A 19,172-nucleotide genomic window follows, 5' to 3' on the forward strand; every position below is an offset into this window, starting at 1 on the left:
AGTGGCACGGGTTGTAAATAATTTAATGTTTTCTGGTTTTTTAGTTATTTACTTTTATTTTGTATTTAAAATTTAATGTAAACTAAATTTAAATAAGGAGAGGGTTATATTAGAATTTTTGAAACCCAAGTGTGTCACGAGAGAATTTGTTTCGATAATCACTTAATTCGTCTGAGATAAAAGAGATTCCGTTTAATGTGTTCTCATAGTGGTAAGACTTTAATTTGTCTAGGTCTGCATTCCTAAAATTTCTCAAGTAATATATAAAACCCATACGTTTCCTCCACTTATCCAATCAATATTTGAATTGAAAATTTTATATTTAATTATCACTTACATTGTATACATGTACTTACTTACATAGAAGGAATATAAAATTTGTGACCAAACACAAGATACCTTAGGGCATCAGCATCAGTGAACCTGCAAGGGAGGTTCAAAAATATATTTTTTATTATTATTTTTTCCTATTTGATTTTCTTTTTCTAAAAAAAAAAAATTGAACCAATCGTAGATTGCCACGTGTCGTGGGGCCCACGAAACAGTTATGATATCGTTCCTTTCCAGTTAACTTTAACGACACATGTTCACCAGATATATATTTTTTATTATTTTTTTTTCTGGAAAAACGTGTAAACCCCTTCCAAGATCTTTCAATGCGGTTGCTGTTATATGATGTTACAAAGAACTAAGTATTATTTTGGATTATTTGGTTTTAAAGCTTCACACAGCTAGACACTCACGTGGAAGACGTCTTACCGCCTGTTCAGTAATTATAGATCATGTAGTTACGCTGCACACATCTCATCCGTTCTTAACCTGTGGATCTTACTCCTGCGCGCGACAACCACGAACCACTACTACTCCCTTGCCTTGATATGAAGCTGTGAAAGGGAGCTGTTTATCCTGAAAGTTTATTAATTTTGTTTTTAGTCAAATAAAGGCTAAATAAATCTAAAGAATATTGTGACAAATTCTTAGTATTAGACTATTAGTCTATCAGATTTAAGAAAAAGTACAAGAGACAAGTTTTTTCGTAGTTGGCATTTAGTCTGTTGTTTATTGGGTCTTTAATTAATAGACGCATATCAATAAATACAGTAATGAGCTTTATAGGCCCACTGTGACGTCAAGGTGCAGCTTGAGGAAGACCCCATTGTCCCTAGCATCTCTCTTCTACATGTGAAGCAATATGCTGGATCCTCAGTAATCTTCAGCAAATTTTCATAATCCGTCTCAAGTCTATCTGAAGATATTATCTTCCCTCTTAGGTTGGAGATAGCCAAAGAAAACCGTCCAGCTCCACGTAAATTACAAAAAGGCTTTTACAACATCATATGTTGTCCTTAAAACATCATCCCATGATCTACTAACTGACACATGATCAATCTAAGAAACACCGATATGATATATCGGCATATCGGGTGAAGGAGCCAAAAGGAAACCCTCACGTCTTTTTAATGCAAGGGATCTTCCACTTCCTATTCACATTCATAATAGTTTGTAATTTTTCAATTTTCTGCTTTAAAGGGATTCTAAAAAAGATAGAGAGTAATCAACTAGTGATATTTTTTCCTCTGTTCCAGACATTTGTGTTTCTTAGTTTGATATTAAATGATCAATGTAAAAATATTTTTTGTGGGTCAGAAAAATCTGTATCATTTGAATTATATTGATATAAAGATGTAGTAGAGAAACAACAAGAAGAACGGACTTTTCACAATTATGGTTGTTTTCCGTTTAATTTACGCTCGTTTGGGATCACGATTGACACATATGTTCACATAAAATGGAAAAAATACTAGGAAGGCAAATGACGTACAGATTTGCCACAACCATTGCCCACTTGTCTTACATTAAAACAGTCCAGTCGCTGTAGTCACTATTCACATTGTACTGATTTATCCAAAAGATAATAAATAAAAAGAATGTCTATTAAAAAGAAATGATGTCAAAATGATGTTTTTATTAACTTTAAGGAGATGAAAGTACAGTAATTGTAGTGATTCCATATACACAGGTATCATATAACACGTAGATTAATAGAAACAAGGAGTAAAGATATAAAAAGACTGAGCGGTATATAAGAATATTTTGTTTATTTTCTGATATTGTATAGGTCTTTGTTATGTTTTTCCTTTTAATTTGTAATGACATGATTCGTGTAGAAGCTGTAAAAATGGAGAAATAAAAGAGGTGTTTCATTGTGAGAGAGAATATATGCAAGACGGTTGTGACCGGGGACCAGCCGTTGTGGGTCACGCACGAGGAGGGTGGTTCAGCTTTTCGTGGAGAGGTCCTTATCGTCCAGCACCCTGGCCTGGTCCATCTCCATCCATCGTCGACCCTCATTGGACACCATTAATGAAATAATTCGTGCATTCAGATATTTTCGGTTTTGAGTATTAGCTAATAACATTATTCACCTGAGTGCTGCGGACTGGCTTAAGCCGTTTGAGGAACACTGTTTTTGTATTATTTAGCAAAATAACATTTTGATTTCTAGGCAGCCCTATGCATGTACTATGAGTGCAGTTGCACATGGTTCGTCTATTTTTATTCTGTCCTTCTGATATGAAACCACAGAAACAGATAAATCATGTTAAATGCGTACCTATTTCCTAAAAATTGGTAAAACATTTTTTTTTTGTTTGGTCATTTTTGTTTTTCAGCTCATGCATGACCTTCCAAATCTTTGAGTCAGACTTGGTTTTAGGTGCTGTACCGGTCTACGCTTCTGAACCCCTCACAAATATATCAGATGCTGATCTTGAATCTACAAAGACTATAGACCAAAGACCCAAACGTTTTAGCTTACAACAATTTTTGCCATTAAGATATGTTGCTTTCTCTACTTTGCTTGAGATTATCTCGTGAAAATTGTATTATTATGTAGGGGATGGACGAAGGCCTTGGCCCAATTAATAACATTTTTTCACAACATCTCGTTTGTTTAAAGTTCATGTTATTATTTGTTTTATAAACTTTATCGGCGATCCGATCGGTTACGAGAGGAACACTTAGTGCTACTGGACTAATACGAAACATACTATAATGCCTAATACAAATTTATAATACCTTCCGGCTAATACCCAAAGAATGGACTGATCTTATGTTACGGTCCATCATATAAATCATTTGGACCGAATTCTAAACCTATACTAGCAGAGTAGTGAATTTAATTCCCATAAAAAATTGAACCCATGACTAATGTACACACCAAACTCCAAGAAATTGTCACTAGATTATCACTATTTTGTTTTAAAAAGGAATGTATTTCAAGTCGTGAACAAGGTTTTTTTTTTATGCTGATTCTTGTTCCAGCAGAAACTTAATTAGCTAATGCTTTAGAATGAACTGAATATCAAAATGTTTGATTGAAACTTAGAATGCTTTTTAATTAATATTAGGGGATAACTGAATCTTTTGTTACCAGACTAGCATATAAATTGTATGGACCGATGTCCCAAATTTTAAATACAATTGTGACTTTATTTCAAAATGGATTCAAAGTTTCAAACCATATAATAATTGTTAACATAACACCACTATAGGCAAGGCAGGTCTCTCTTCTCACTTTGCTCGTTCATTTTGTACTGGATCATATTTTCCTTTTCAAATCTCTAATACAATTTGGAGTTCTACAATTTGTCAGCCATGAATTATATAATCTAAATCGAGTTGTATTGATGAGATTCAGAAATCTAATTTGGAACCGGTTAGACCTATTTCGACTATCCAAAGGCCAGCCTTTGCAGAACTATGACCCATACACAGTGGAAGCTCTGCTCGCAAACAATGTTCGGCCCAATAAAAGCCCATGTCATGTTTTATCAAAAGAAAACCCTACTTTTACCTTAGCTAAAGCTCTCTGCCTCTTTTGACCAAAAAAAATAAAAACAAAGAAGCTCTGTTCCTCGTTGCAGCGAAAGCTCTTACCAACAAGACGATGGTATAGACTCTGCTTTTGTTCTGTTTCTCTATTTTTACACTATGTAATGTACTGATTGTTCAACAGATTATCTCAGAGACCAACCGCAGAGAGATCTGCAAGTACCTCTTCAAAGGTTTGTAAGCTTATTAACTGAGTAATGTAGATGCTAGATCTAGTGAACTTTCGAGGGTCGTTCACAAAGTTTGAATCTTTAAGATTATGAGGTAGCTATTGCAATGATTTGTGTGTGAAATGATCTATATCACTACCTGGGGTTTCTACAGAAGGAGTATTGTTTGCCAAGAAGGATTTCAACCTCGCGAAGCATCCGTTGATTGAGTCAGTACCAAACTTGCAAGTGATCAAGCTCATGCAGAGTTTCAAGTCCAAGGAGTACGTTAGGGAGACGTTCGCATGGATGCACTATTATTGGTTTTTGACCAATGAAGGCATTGAGTTTTTGAGAACTTATCTTAACCTTCCGTCTGATGTTGTTCCTGCGACCTTGAAGAAGTCTGCTAAGCCCATTGGCCGTCCTTTTGGTGGCCCACCTGGTGATCGCCCAAGGTAGTTTGGTTTCTATCTTGGAATCTGTATAATATTTGTCTGATTCGGTAACATTGGGGGTGGTTTGTTGTTTGTTTCAGAGGACCACCTCGCTTTGAGGGAGACCGTCCCAGATATGGTGACCGTGATGGGTACCGTGCAGGGCCACGTGGTGGTGATGTTGGAGGTGAAAAGGGTGGAGCTCCTGCTGATTACCAACCCTCTTTCCAAGTAAATCTCTCTCTCTCTAACCATCCCTAACAGTTTTACCAAAAAGCAAATGAGATTTTTTTACAAATGATCTACTTTGTCAGTAGTTGATGAGTTTTAACATTGCATATGTGATTGCTGTTTGTGTTGACAGGGAAGTGGTGGTAGGCCTGGATTTGGCCGTGGTGCTGGTGGTTACAGCGCTGCAGCTCCATCTGGTTCCGGTTTACCCTGAAAGAGCTGTTCTTATCGTTAAGCAATTGAAAGACATTTTCAGTTTTGGCTTTAGTTTTGTTTTTGTAATCCAAATCCGGAATCTATAATCTATCTATTTCTCTCACTTTTGGTTTAAAGAAACAAATCCTATAATTTTCCAGTGTCAGTGTTAAATTCCACGTTTTTCTTACTATTTTCTGACATGAGTAAAACGGGTGCTTTGTCCAAATGAGATATTAACACGTTTCTTTGGTATACCCGAACTATACTCGTGTGCGTGTTTTTATGTCCAATATATACTAGTCTATCTGATTGAGAGGAACATGTTTTGGAGTGTCAACTAAAATCTTAAAACTTTTTAGTAATCCATGATGGTTAATATTACATTGAGTTCTGTAAGAATCGAATCATTACTTTTTGGGAGTTGTATACGTATCATTATGGACTCTGTGTGTGACAAAATTATCAATTCAATTCAATTCAAACCGCAATTCTTTGGGGGGGGGGGGGGGTGAGGGGTTAAGCCCATCAAAAAGAGAAACTAAAGGCCCGTGAGAGGCCCATCACAGAAAGAAGTAACGAAACCCATTAAAAATAAAGACTAATGGGCTTACAGTTGAAAGAACGGCGCGCGTAGTAAACCCTAAACCCTAGCTTATATACACTTCATCATCATCATCATCAGCTGCTCCTTCGAAACCCAAAACTCAACAACCCTAGGAGAGAAAAAATCTCAGTATCTCAGAATGGGTAAGGGTAAGGTCAAGGGAAAGCATCGTTTAGACAAGTACTACCGCCTCGCCAAGGAGCGCGGCTACCGCTCCCGTGCCTCCTACAAGCTCATCCAGCTCGACCTCAAGTACTCCTTCCTCCACAAATCCCGAGCCATCCTCGATCTCTGCGCCGCCCCCGGCGGTTGGATGCAGGTCGCCGTCCAGAAAGCCCCCGTCGGCAGCCTCGTCCTCGGTATCGATCTCGTCCCCATCGGCGCCATCCAAGGCTGCGTCGCGATCCAGCAGGACATCACGAGGCCCGAGTGCAGGTCCAAGATCAAGCAGGTGCTCGAGAAGCACGGCGTCAAGGCCTTCGATCTGGTTATCCACGACGGGTCTCCCAACGTCGGCGGGGCTTGGTCTCAGGAGGCGATGAGCCAGAACGCTTTGGTTATCGATTCGGTTAAATTGGCTACTGAGTTTTTGGCTGGTGGTGGGAATTTCATCACCAAGGTCTGTTTCTGAGCTTTTGGGGTTTTGATTTCATTGCTAGGGGCTGATCCAGAGATTTATTTAGTATGGGGTATTTAGTGTAACATATATTTAGTTTAGGGACGTATAAATAAATTTGGGACTAATTGCACGTGCCACCGCCCCTGCGACGTCTTGTAAATATGTTTTGACTATTGTTTTTTCTTCTTTCTTTGTGTGTAGGTTTTCAGGTCGCGAGATTACAGCAATGTACAGTTTTGTCTTAAGAAGGTATTTTGTTTTATTGTTATATGAGATAAGGATTTGTTGTTGTTGTTGTTGTTTCTTACTGTTTTATTTTTTTGGTGCAGCTGTTTGAGAAGGTTGAAGTGTTTAAGCCGCCGGCTAGTCGTTCAGCGTCTGCTGAGACGTATCTTTTGGGTTTCAATTACACAGCTCCTGGCAAGATTGATCCTCGTCTTCTTGATTTTAGATATCTCTTCAAGGAGCAAGAGGAGACAACTAGAAAGGTGTGATTACTCTTTCTTATTTAGTGTTTGGGTGTTTTTTTCTTCTTGTGTGTAAGTTATTATTATTATACATGTTGTGTTTGTAGGTTGTGGATGTGCTTGGAAAAAATAAACAGAAGAGGAACCGTGATGGGTATGCAAATATCAAACATCTTGGTTTTGTTTTTGTACTGTTTATTAGAAGTTTTAATAACTGGGGATAATATCTTAGGTATCAAGATGGAGAGTCCATTTTGAGAAAAGTTGCATCTGCTGCTGATTTCATTTGGTCTGAGAATCCTCTTGAGGTTCTTGGCACAGTTACTTTGATATCCTTTGACGATGAAGCCTCTCTGCCCATAAAGGAACATGAATTGACTTCAGATGAGGTACTGCCTCTCTAATTTGCCATATTGTAACTAAGCCACGATATATTTTACCTATACCTGCTGGTAATCTTTGCTTTTTCTGGAAGCAGATTAAAATTCTTTGCGAAGATCTTCCGGTTTTGGGGAAAAATGACTTCAAGTACATCTTAAAGTAAGAACTGCTTTGCTAGTCAGAATAATACCTTACATACTCAATCAGATAAATCATTGTGCGTGGATCTTTGGATTGTCGTGAGGGAAATATGCTTTTGTTATGACTTTTTCTTTGTGGTCAGCCAGTAATTCGTTGAGAAATTGTATTAGTTTTGTAGCAAATATTGAACTCCCTTTTTTCTTGTAGATGGCGAATGCAAATGAGGAAAGCTTTGACTCCTGAGAAAAAGGAAGTCGCTAAAACGGAGCCTGAGGCGGAGAAGGAAGAGGAAAATGAAGATGATAAACTGCTCAATGAATTAGAAGAGCTGACAAACGCAGTAGATCGCAAGAAGAAACAGGCAAAGAAGCTTCTCGCAAAACGACGGGCTAAGGTTAGTTTTCATTTTAAATCGTCATTTCTGTCGGCAAATTTGATAATGTTTATGTTACGGTTGTTAGGACTTCCTAATCAGTTTCTTTGCTCTAGGAAATTACACAGAAATAAAAATTCCTTAGGTAATACAGGATTAGTTTAAGTACGTATTAGTTCATTTGCAAAAACAATATTCAGATTTATATGTTTGCCTAAGAAAAACTGTTGCCATTTACTTCCTGAATCATTTTAGCTTAGTGACGAAGTTAGATATTAGTATTCCGAACCATGATTCTCTTAATTGAGAGCTCTTCTTTATGCTGTCGTCACTGGTCTTAAATATGAATCTTCTCGACCTTATACTTCTTTTGCTTAATTCTATATAATTTGTCAGGATAAGACGCGGACCAATCCACAGATAGATGCACTTGAAGATGGTTATGTCGACCATGATTTGTTCTCTCTTGCTGCTATCAAGGTACTCTATTTTGTATCCAGTCTCTGCGTTAGTTTTGTTTAATATGACTGACTGGCATCGAGAGAGCTTGTATTGCTAATTGTTTAATGTTTCTATTCCCAATTAGCTTTGTATATACGTTAAAATCTTCATTTATTTATCCATTCCAGGGAAAGAAAGATCTTATGGCTGTTGACAATGATGAAGATGATAATATTCACGCCAATGACATTGAGAACGAAGACCGTGTTGTTGAAGCTTCAGATGACTCCGAGGACAGTGGTCTAGATTCTGATGAAGAACGTCAGAGGTCAGGCCGTTGACCCCATACCTTTTCTGTAGATTTAAGAATGATGTTTCAAGATTGTCATACATTGCTCAAGTTTGTGTTGTGCTGTTATTTCATCTTATAGTCTTTTTTAACATTACAGATACACTGAACAAATGGAAGAGGCTTTTGATGAGGCATATGACCGGTACATGGTGAAGAGAGAAGGAAGCGCAAAGCAAAGGAAGCGTGCTAGACAGGCACACGCTGAAAAGCTGGAGGTAAATATTAACCATTGCTTGCCCCTCCTCCATTTTCATGGATGCTACAGATTTTTGGAATGAGACATATTTTGGTTGGCTGTGCAGGAGGAAGGTGATGGAGATGAAGAAATGAAAGTAGATTACGACTCAGATATGAATGTAGAGATGGATGAGGCGAACCCTCTTGTGGTACCACTTGATGATGGAGAGACCCAAACTAAAGAGGAAATATCCAACCAATGGTTCAGTCAGGACATATTTGCAGAAGCCGTGGAAGAAGGAGACTTGGGACAAGATGACAGTGACGACGACATGCCAACTAAGAAGAACCTGTCTAAAGCCGAGAAGACAAAGAAGAAGAAGGCGGCGAAAGCAATCGGGACGTCTGATAAGACTTCACTCGCTAACTCTAAGAAGGAAGACGATTTCGAGATAGTCCCTGCACCAGTCACAGATTCTGACTCTGATTCATCCTCAGATGATGACAACGTTCATACAAAAGCAGAGATATTGGCCTGCGCCAAGAAAATGCTAAGGAAGAAGCAGAGAGAAGAGATGCTCGACGATGCTTATAACAAGTACATGTATGGCGACGAAGGTTTTTTGCCCAAATGGTTTTTGGATGACGAGAAGCAGCACAGACAACCGATGAAACCCGTCACTAAAGAAGAAATCAATGCAATGAAAGCTCAGTTCAGAGAAATCAACGCTCGCCCGGCCAAAAAGGTGGCAGAGGCCAAGGCAAGGAAGAAGAGAGCCGCGGCGAAAAGATTGGAGAAGGTGAGGAAGAAGGCAAATGTAATATCCGACACACCGGATATTGCCGACCGTTCTAAGGACAAGATGATAGACAAGCTATACAAGAAAGCAGCTGAGCCGAGGAAGCCGAGGAAAGAACTGGTTGTGTCAAAGAAAGGAGTTGGTGTTAAGGTTGGGAAAGGACAGAAGAGAGTGGATAGGAGGATGAAGAGTGACGCTAGGCAACGTGGAGGAGGCAAGCCTGGTAGGAAGGGGAAGAAGAGTGCTGCTGGTAATAAATCAGGCCAGAAAAAACCGAGGGGTAAAAGACCCATGGGCGGCGGGTAAGTCCTCAATGGTTCGGTTGTGTCGCAAAAGGATGTTTTGTTATCGTGTCCCACCGTAGTCTGATATATTTAATTTGAGCACACCTCTCGACTTTGTTTTTAAATTCTTGAATCAGTACTTTGTGTTTTTCTATCGAGTCCCAAGTTAACTAACTGGAACTCTTATCTTGTTTATGAAAGAGGTACCGTAATGGTTATGCTTTCAATATGTACCTTTGTTATGTGTGCTGGTTACAAACTGAGAGGAGCTTGTTCTATGAAAGTTCTAAAATTCAATTTCGTTTCTTGATCAGCTAAATCACAGAACCATAAGAGAAGAGTGTCCAAAATGTCGTTTGTACTTTTGCCTTGAATATCCATCAAGACAGTAGTTCCATGAAAGTTCTTGATGATGATTCCTCTTGCTCTCTTCACCGGCGCTTCACCAGCCTCATTTCCTCTGCTGAACTCCTCATGACCCAGACGAGTTTACTCAGGGACTTGTTTATGCAGGAGATGATTCACTGTTTGAAATGATCTTTAGTAATGCTTTTTCACTTGTTATTTACCCTTGTCCTGCACTATAGGGTATTGATCTGTTGAATGGCATTGCAAACAGCGATTAGCAACGCCTCTTTGGTAATAAATCTCTTATCATATGACATTTTTGAGTCTCGGGTTACGCAGTAACGTGGGAAACTGTGGCTGGAGATTTACCAAATCAAAGCTAAAACAGGCATCAGAACAAAGTGGGAAACAGATCGCATCACAATGCTTGATATAAAAAGGGAAAACAAGATACAGATCGTAATGGTACTTTGTGCTCCTAACCTTGAGGTCAGGTCCATCTCCATGGCCCAAGTTGCATATTTACTAGTTCGGTATCTTTCTTTTTTCTTTACTCTTTTCTTGAGCAAGCTTGGTTCTTTCTCTATTACATTTTTGGAGTGGTCCAAAAAAATGAAATAAATAAATATACCAAAAGACAAAGATACTACGAGGAATTCTGTGAACCAACGGAAATATGACACGTAGAGGAGACCCATATGCCCAACACTATCTAGGCATCAGCCTCATATTAAATGGATGTAGCTAGTACCTTGTTGCTTTCCTTTCTGTTTATTTTTTTGCCTTTCCTTCCCACCTTTTATACTAATTTACCCACAGATTTCATTACATTTACGTATACATATTACATAGAAACATAATCTTTTGATTGACTATTAAAACAAGAATATATGTACAATTAATTAGACATTAAGACTGTTAAAATTTACAAGATTTTAAATTTATGCTTATTCTTGATATTTGCCTAATGGCAGAAAATGTAATTAAAATAAAGTAGAAGGGTGGGGTAGATTTGTGGAGGACAAAGACTTTATTAGGGGTAAATTTCATTACACGAAACTAAACCGTCCTTCACTTGTATTAATTAAATTTCAAAGTGTCTTTTTGTTTTTTCTTTTTAAATAAGAAAGCCAAACAAAATCCTAGGCCTGATTGCATTTACACCACATCTCTTTCTCTCTCTCTCTCGCATAAAAGGTGAGCCACCAGTCAATCACCAAGTACTCTCTCGGAGCTCCTTCTCCACCATGGCGGCAGGTCTCTCAACCACCACCGTAACATTCAACCCCCTCCACCGCTCTTTCTCATCCTCCTCCTCCTCAAACTTCCGCTTACACCACCCAAAATCCTTAGCCGGACTCCCTTCCCCTCTCCGGTTCAGAGGCTTCTCGGTCTGCTACGTCGTTGAACCGCGGAGGCAGAGCTCTCCCGTCGATAATAACGATGAGAGAACCGAGAGAACCAACGCCATAGATCCCGAGCTATTGGCGTTGCGTCTGGCTGAGAAACTGGAGAGGAAGGAGTCCGAGAGGTTCACTTATCTAGTAGCTGCAGTGATGTCGAGCTTCGGTATCACTTCCATGGCCGTTATGGCCGTTTACTACAGATTCTCTTGGCAAATGGAGGTAATAACCAAAAATAATACTCAATCCGTTTAAAAACAGATACATATCCTAACACTTTTCACATATGTTAAGAAAAACATATTAAATTTAATTTGATTGTAAAATACATTATGTTTTGTGAATAACAATTTTCTATAGTTTTAACCAATATAAATCTAATAAACACTATTAATTTTTTTGAAGTTAACAATTTTTTATTAAATAATCATTGAAAAAATAAAAAATGTATTTTTTAAAAACAAAATTTTCTCTTGTAATGTGGATTTTTTTTATGAAACGGAGGGGAATATATTCACAATTGTTTTTCGTTTTGGTTACAAAATATGAATCAGGGAGGTGTGATCCCAATGTCAGAGATGTTTGGTACATTTGCTCTCTCTGTTGGTGCTGCTGTAAGTTCTCAAACCAACTCTAATTAATCTTCTTAAAACACACACACACACACACAGAGTTTGTCTTGAACTCACTGAATATCTGTCTATCAGGTGGGGATGGAGTTTTGGGCGAGATGGGCTCATAGAGCTCTCTGGCACGCTTCTCTTTGGAACATGCATGAGGTTAGCTCCAACTCTCATCCTGACTGAATATTCTATCTCTAGCTCTGCTTAATTTGATTTTTTCCCCTCTTTTTTGTTGGGAGCAGTCACATCACAAACCAAGAGAAGGGCCGTTTGAGCTGAACGATGTATTTGCAATTATAAACGCTGTTCCTGCGATCGGTCTGCTCTCTTATGGTTTCTTTAATAAAGGACTCGTCCCTGGTCTTTGCTTTGGCGCCGTATGTCATCTCTCTCTCTCTCTCTCTCTCTCTCTCTCTCTCTCTCTCTCTCTCTCTCTCTCTCTATTAATCTTCAACTCTGTGGTTTAGGCCATTTAAAATTAAAATTAAACAACGGTTTAGTACATTTCGGTGGCTTTTTATCGCTGCTAAAGGTCAAAACAATTAGTATTTTATTCTCTGTGGACATATGGGCTCAAAGAAACGTATCTCTCTTGCAAGATTTTCTGTCTATATGTATATGTATTTTTATAAAGACATTGAGATCTTCGGTTCATGTGATCACAAAATAGATTCGCTGGCTACCCATGAGACTAGTGGTGGCTTACTTTGCCTTTTTTTTTTGGATCAAAACGCCGTTATGTCGCGTTCGTGTCTGCGTTTTGTGGGTCTAAATGCTGTGTCTCTCCTCGTTACAGGGACTAGGAATAACGGTGTTTGGGATCGCCTACATGTTTGTCCACGATGGTTTGGTGCACAAGCGTTTCCCTGTCGGTCCTATCGCTGACGTCCCTTATCTCCGGAAGGTCGCCGCCGCTCACCAGGTATAACTCATTGACTTGATCGGTCAACGACAAAAGTATAAACAGTTCCTTTCCCAAAATGGAAAGGCATTTCGTTTAAGTTCTGGTCCTGAATGAATAGTATTTTATTCTATTCGTTTTTAACTTTTTATCAATGCGCTTTGTATAGTTTTGGACGTTAAAAATATAAAACACTGTTTAGCATTCCTATCCTAGTTATAGATTTGAAAATTTATACGCTCGTTTTTGTTTTTCAGCTACATCACACTGACAAGTTCGATGGTGTGCCATACGGGTTGTTTCTTGGACCGAAGGTAAGTTTTTGTATATGCTTATATTCTTAATCTTCTAAGTTATGTAACCTTTAATCACTTAATTTTTACTCTAGGAATTGGAAGAAGTTGGAGGAGATGAGGAGTTAGAGAAGGAGATTAGTCGGAGAATCAAATTATACAAAAAAGGTTCTGGTTCCGAGTCGAGCTCTTGACTAAATTAATAACAAATTATTAATCTCTTCTTTTAGTTTTTGGTCTTTTGTCATGATCTGAAATACGGTCTTTGTTGATAAATCGTATATGCCGATTTTGATTTTTAATTATTAAAAGTAGAAATATTAGGCTAATCATACTATATAACATACCAATCCTCTCAGCAAAATAAATAAATAAATATAAAGATACCAATCCGACTTGATAATCTTTTTACACATAGCGAGTCACGACCAATTACAATGATTCAGTGAATATGAACAAGGCGAGACATTATATTATATATCTTATACATATCTGGAATAAACTGGAACATATTTCGACTTGCACTAGATTTTTTTTTTGCTTATGCATGCAAGTTTGCAACCAACAAGTTAATCTTCATCATCTACCTAAATTGATGTTTTTGGATGTTTCTTTGTCACGTAAGTTAATATAAGCTTACGTTCATAGTATGGCCCGCTTCTTCGCGCGATCTCCTGGAAGATGGCGCCATCGAACGTTGCCTATAACGCACGATTCAAAAAAGTTCAAAATAAAATAAAAGTTGAAATCAATTGCTGCATGCCTGCATGCAATCACTCTTATCTTTCTTTCAACGAAATGTGAGTAGAACATCAAAGATAGAAGATGAATAAGGAGACCCCTAAACGCTCAGTAATTAGTATGCAAAATGAAGGTAGGATATAAAGATCATTAGTGGAAATGGAATAAAATGTTCTTACACTTCAAACACTGAAGCATTTGCGAGTGAATACATGGTATGAATATACTTTAGAAGGCACGTACAGTCTAGAAGTCGTAACCACTGTACAGTCAAAGATTATATTAGTGCTATCTCTTCATTACTTAGCGGGTGCGATCATAAAAAAGGGAAATGACTTTAGATAAAAGTTATGGATACGTGTTACATGCTTAGTCTGTTCCATTAGAACTAACTCACTTTAGTTTCACTAAGTGGGGTACATCAGAGTATTTTCTCACCATGCTCAACGATTGTAAGTGGAAGTTATTATGTACACTCCCACGACTCTATCCAATTAAATCCCAAGAGATAAGAGGGAGAACAAACTATTTGATTATTCGTAATTTAGATGGTGAAAAGTAGAGAGGATGAGGTGGCGTGGACGCATAATTAGATAATGACATAAAACGTGCAATATAAAAAAACGACGATAGTTTCATTTTACACAAAAAGGAAGTTCGGTCTACAGCTTTTGACTAAGAAGCTCCAAAATAACCAATAACGCACTAATCAATAATCAAATCCTAAATATTGCACATTTTGTTAGAAAGTCTTGTGCTTTATACGTTGTTGTAAAGTTTAAGATTCATTCGTGGACGAATGTTATGCCTTGTGGCCACTCCACTGACCGACATGACGATCATAATTTTTAAACCTAACGAAAATGTGGAAAACGCGTTTAAGAGCATCCAATGGGGAGTTATAGCCAAAAAGTTTTTTAAATACATATCCATGTATTACATGTACTAGATACTTTCGGTTAAATTTTCAGTAGAATTTAAAAACCCAGAATTAAATACTAATGTGAATATATAAAGATTTAAAGATTTTTTGTCTAGCACTTCTCATCGGAGGTGCTCTAAGTGTTCATTTTCCTATCCACAGCAATCTAACTAAGGTGTCCAACTTCGCTACGTGTCTTAGTGACACTTAAGCTAACTTAAAGTTAATAAATAATATAGTTATAACTCTTATTCATCAAAATGTTCAAAGTTTTTCATCAGGAAAAATGTTAAGCCTGAGTGAAAGTTACTCATGCAAATAGGTTTAACCCAACACCGGATGAAACCATATCAAACTAATTAAACCTAACAAACTGGATGAAGCCATTGGTTGATATATACTAACCAAAAATAACCTTTTACAATACAAGCATGACGAAGACCATACTTTATGAAACTTGTTGCTTTCATCTTTGCAACGTTGTTGGCAGAGGAAGCATAAATGAAAATCTTGTTTTCTCAGAAAAGGTACCGCAATATTTAGAGAATTCTTTCAAGATTGTTTAATGATCTCAATCTCACAAAAGCTTCCAAGGAAAGGAATTGAATCCGTTTTGAATCCAGCATCAATGAATCTCAGTTCACGTTGTTAATTAGAAAGCCTTATGATCCGCTTTCAAGGGAATGCCGCTTGCTTCCATAAGCGCGGGAAGTCCACCTATCATCTCTATGGTAAACACACTCGTGGACCATGATAAAAAAAGTTAAACATAGGGTGCTTATTTTCTTCACATTGCCTTAACTAAGACAATCTAGCCAGTGTTCATTTTAGAAATATAATCCTGCTTCCAAGATTGATCTATTTTTTTCACTTTGAAGTAGTGCTGATGGGGTAAAAAGCCTTCCAAAGAACAAATAAAAAGGGAAATTAAGCAATATATCTATATCAAACTCCAGAATCTAGATCGTAAAGGCGAAACCCTAACATCTCCAAGCTTGAAGTTCGACGCTTTCACTGGTGTAAGGCGTCGCCGGTCAGTCTCTCCTCATCGGGGTGGCCTGTCTCCTCTCCTATCTCCCCTCTCTCCTTCCTCCGCCATGGTCTCTGTGAATGATAGCTCGTCTTCTCCGCCGCAATCAACTGAAGCTTCAACAGAACCTCTCTTCTCGAATCAAGAGGTCTCTCCGGGATTAGCCATGATTTCTCCGGATTCGTTGTCTCCTCCGTCTCCTCCTTCATTGTTGCTGATTCCTCCTTTATCAACGGGTACTGATTGTAACAAGGGCATGGTACTTTGTCCTCCTCAAAGAAGCGTGGCGGACATCTCTGAAACTCTGGCCCCTCAAGAGACTATTGGTGGTGTATCCATGGAGAGAGCTCCTTTGATAATCACCAATTCTCTTGTCTCTGTCATGTCTCCCGAAGGAACATCTCTTCTCGGCACTGATGTTATGGAAGTTCTTCCTCCTTCGGTTCAGCTCCAGATATCAGCTCCTAAGGTCAACAATCCATCATCAATTACCTCGGATGATGAAACTCAAGCTTCAGAAAAATCAGTTAGCTGCTCTTTGGCCGTCTTTAAATGACGAGATTTTAAACAAGAAGCCGGAAAGTAAGTTCCCTGCTCGAACTGTCCAGCCTCCGATCGAGAAGCTTCCACCTCCGGAACTAAAAGCTGATGGGAGTCTCCGCTTTCCGTGGGCCGCGAGATTGAACGCTCAGTCAAGAAATCTTTACCGTGCAGCTTCTCCTACATACCACATTGATTGCACGTCTGAGGTATCTATTCCCTCAAAAGTGCTTAAGCTAGGTCCTGAAAATAAGGATGAGTACATCATTGGAAAGTTCCACAAGTGTTCTCTACCTCCTGGTGGTCTTGTACATGCTGTGGTCAATAGAATATGGGGAAGAAGTTGTAAGATCAGTTGTAAGAAACTTGGTGATTCTTCTTACTTGTTTCATATTCCACATCAATCTACTCGTCATTGGGTTATTCAGAGAGGTGTGTGGCACATTGATGATTGCTTATTATTTGTATTGCCATGGATTCCCGAAGGATCTTTTAAGATCCCTGAAGTCTCCACGCTTCCGGTCTGGGCTACTTTGAAGAATATACCAGACTGTTGCTATTCAAGACTAGGATTAAGTCATATTGCCTCAGGACTTGGAGAACCTATCCTTACGCATAAGCCTCGACTTGATCCTACTAGTATGGGCGAAGCAAAAGTTCTAGTGGAGATGGAGCTGGATAAAGACTTCCCAAAACTTATTGCATTGGATGATAAACAAGGTAACATTTTCCTTGTTAATGTGGAATACACTTGGATTCCATCTATGTGTGAAAGGTGTGGAAACCTTGGACACAAAGCGAAGAGGTGCCTTCTACCATCAACGACTACACAGGTTTCAAATTCTTCGTCAGTTCCTGCAGATCACCATTCGGAGGTCCCTGTAGTGGATATTGACATAGTCCTAAACCAAAAGGAAAACACTGGCTCGAAAAATCAGACTCCTATCAATGAGATAGAAAGTCATCACCACGCACTTGAAACCATTCTTGAATCGCCATCGACTTCTGTTCCTTCAGATACTGCTGTAGACCACCATGCTGCTGGCAGCACACTGATAACTCATGCACCTTCTTCCTCACCCACTCAGCAGGAGAACCTTGTTGTTACACTTAGCCCCGTCAACACTTTTTCCACATTAGTAGATCAACAGTCTACTCCTACTACTACACCTATTATGGAGTTCTCTTCATCAAGCATTATCAATATTGAGGTTTGCAAAACTTCAGTTGTTGATCCCTTAACCGCAACATCTAATTCTTGTGATTTTGAGAGTCCTTCTCGATTCACATTGTTAGGAGATGTGGATGAAGTTGGGACAGAGTCTTATAGCTCCCTCAGCTTGTCAAGAGGTGGACGGGAGATAAAACTCCCGACTAAATACCAAGACATGGATTGGAAGACAGTTCGAGGACGAGGAAAACGTGGTCGTCGCGGCCGTGGATCCTATCAGTAGCTATTGTCTTTCATTGTATTGTTGGTAACTCTAGTCTCTTCTTTTGTTGTTTCATAGGAAGAGATTCAACCACTTTCTCGCAAACTTTATCCAGCTATAAGACATAGTCTTATCTTGTAATTGTTCGTTTATGTTTAATTTGAAAGCCTTTAGTCAAAAAAAACTCCAGAATCTAAGCTAAAATTGATTGCATCTCTGGGAGATGATGATACAGATTAGTGTAGCACAATGATACGTCTAGGAACTGTTAGCGCTTCAGAAAATCAATAGAGAGAATGGGAAAATAACCTGCAGCGATGAACAGGGAGATGATGACGAATGATTGCAGCGAAGCCGGAGAGTAATGAGGCGCCGCAATGGTACGAGTATAAACCGTTAAATGGTGGATCTTCCACGACTCAGCAGAAGATGAAAAATGGGATTACGAAGAGTGAGATTTCCACATTAGCTTTCTACAAATAAAAAACGATGTGTTCGACTAAACCTAATAGAATTATTAATATTAATTATTCCAGATGTTCATTTTTAATAGGTTTAAAGGCATAGTAGACTTGTGAGAAAATGGGAGAGGACTGCATATTATATTCAGACACACAATTACGGTATAACTTCTTTAAATTAATACTCGATAAATTACTATACACTAAAAATCTCTATAAATTAATATAATTTTATAGTTCCAAATTGGATTTTTTGATTCAATTAGTACTAGGTGGTTGCCCACGAATTCGTAGATATAAATATTATATGTAAATATATGTTATGTATAGAATGTCGCAAAGTTTTCAGAATTTGATAAAGAATAACTGATGAAGATTTAGTAATAAAAAATACTTGTAAAATTATATATGTAATTATCACATTAACTTTCTCAACACATATTTTGCATCTTTTCGACCTTTTTTATTCTTTTTTGTTATTATTTTGTTCTTTTTATTAAATGTTTTGCTAAAGTTTTCCTAATTTTTTACATATTTTCTGCTAAATATTTAATTTTATTTAAATAGTAATAAATGAACCAAAAATCAATTTTATAATTGTTTTCAATCATGACATTAACTTATTCATTTTATTATTTGATTTAAACAACCAATAATTACAATGACCCAATAAATAATCTAGTTATCAAAATGGTTTATAATAGCAAATATGACTCAATTCTATAGTAACAATTAAATTCTATAAGCCAAAGATAGATGTTATCTTTGTGTCCAAACAACATTTTAATTTTTTTTAACTCTGCAATTCATGTTGCCAAACAAAACTAAAAGATACTTCTATTTTAATAAGATAGATATCGATAAACTAATAATCTCTATAAATTAATAAATGTTTATAGTTTTGATGTAGTCCCAACATTATTAATTTA

At 37.9% G+C, this 19,172-nt stretch overlaps 3 protein-coding genes and 1 long non-coding RNA gene across 4 annotated transcripts; 3 read left to right on the forward strand and 1 right to left on the reverse strand.

Moving 5' to 3' along the window:
• The first annotated feature begins 3,858 nt into the window (after nucleotides 1–3,858).
• Nucleotides 3,859–5,030, forward strand: LOC130501426 (40S ribosomal protein S10-1). The gene is made up of 5 exons (XM_056996352.1): nucleotides 3,859–3,952; nucleotides 4,019–4,067; nucleotides 4,219–4,501; nucleotides 4,582–4,711; nucleotides 4,845–5,030. The coding sequence occupies exons 1-5, from the start codon at nucleotides 3,950–3,952 to the stop codon at nucleotides 4,923–4,925; spliced, it is 546 nt and encodes a 181-aa protein (XP_056852332.1). The 5' UTR covers nucleotides 3,859–3,949; the 3' UTR covers nucleotides 4,926–5,030.
• A 607-nt stretch (nucleotides 5,031–5,637) lies between these two features.
• On the forward strand, nucleotides 5,638–9,861 carry LOC130501425 (uncharacterized). Its single transcript, XM_056996351.1, has 11 exons — nucleotides 5,638–6,132; nucleotides 6,334–6,381; nucleotides 6,462–6,620; nucleotides 6,707–6,753; nucleotides 6,832–6,988; nucleotides 7,078–7,139; nucleotides 7,329–7,515; nucleotides 7,891–7,974; nucleotides 8,124–8,263; nucleotides 8,385–8,502; nucleotides 8,590–9,861. Exons 1-11 carry the CDS (start codon nucleotides 5,653–5,655, stop codon nucleotides 9,568–9,570), a joined length of 2,463 nt encoding a protein of 820 aa, XP_056852331.1. The 5' UTR covers nucleotides 5,638–5,652; the 3' UTR covers nucleotides 9,571–9,861.
• Nucleotides 9,862–11,031: 1,170 nt separating this feature from the next.
• On the forward strand, nucleotides 11,032–13,445 carry LOC108849035 (beta-carotene 3-hydroxylase 1, chloroplastic-like). Its single transcript, XM_056996353.1, has 7 exons — nucleotides 11,032–11,521; nucleotides 11,854–11,913; nucleotides 12,007–12,078; nucleotides 12,165–12,299; nucleotides 12,719–12,844; nucleotides 13,081–13,137; nucleotides 13,212–13,445. The coding sequence occupies exons 1-7, from the start codon at nucleotides 11,144–11,146 to the stop codon at nucleotides 13,308–13,310; spliced, it is 927 nt and encodes a 308-aa protein (XP_056852333.1). The 5' UTR covers nucleotides 11,032–11,143; the 3' UTR covers nucleotides 13,311–13,445.
• A 26-nt stretch (nucleotides 13,446–13,471) lies between these two features.
• Nucleotides 13,472–18,289, reverse strand: LOC108854187 (uncharacterized). The gene is made up of 2 exons (XR_008939670.1): nucleotides 18,092–18,289; nucleotides 13,472–13,817 (listed from the first exon to the last, which is right to left on the reverse strand). It is a non-coding gene; the product is annotated as an uncharacterized LOC108854187 (long non-coding RNA).
• Between the last annotated feature and the right edge of the window lie 883 nt (nucleotides 18,290–19,172).

This window comes from Raphanus sativus, unplaced genomic scaffold, assembly GCF_000801105.2.
Source record: "Raphanus sativus cultivar WK10039 unplaced genomic scaffold, ASM80110v3 Scaffold0193, whole genome shotgun sequence".
Classification (NCBI taxonomy): domain Eukaryota; kingdom Viridiplantae; phylum Streptophyta; class Magnoliopsida; order Brassicales; family Brassicaceae; genus Raphanus; species Raphanus sativus.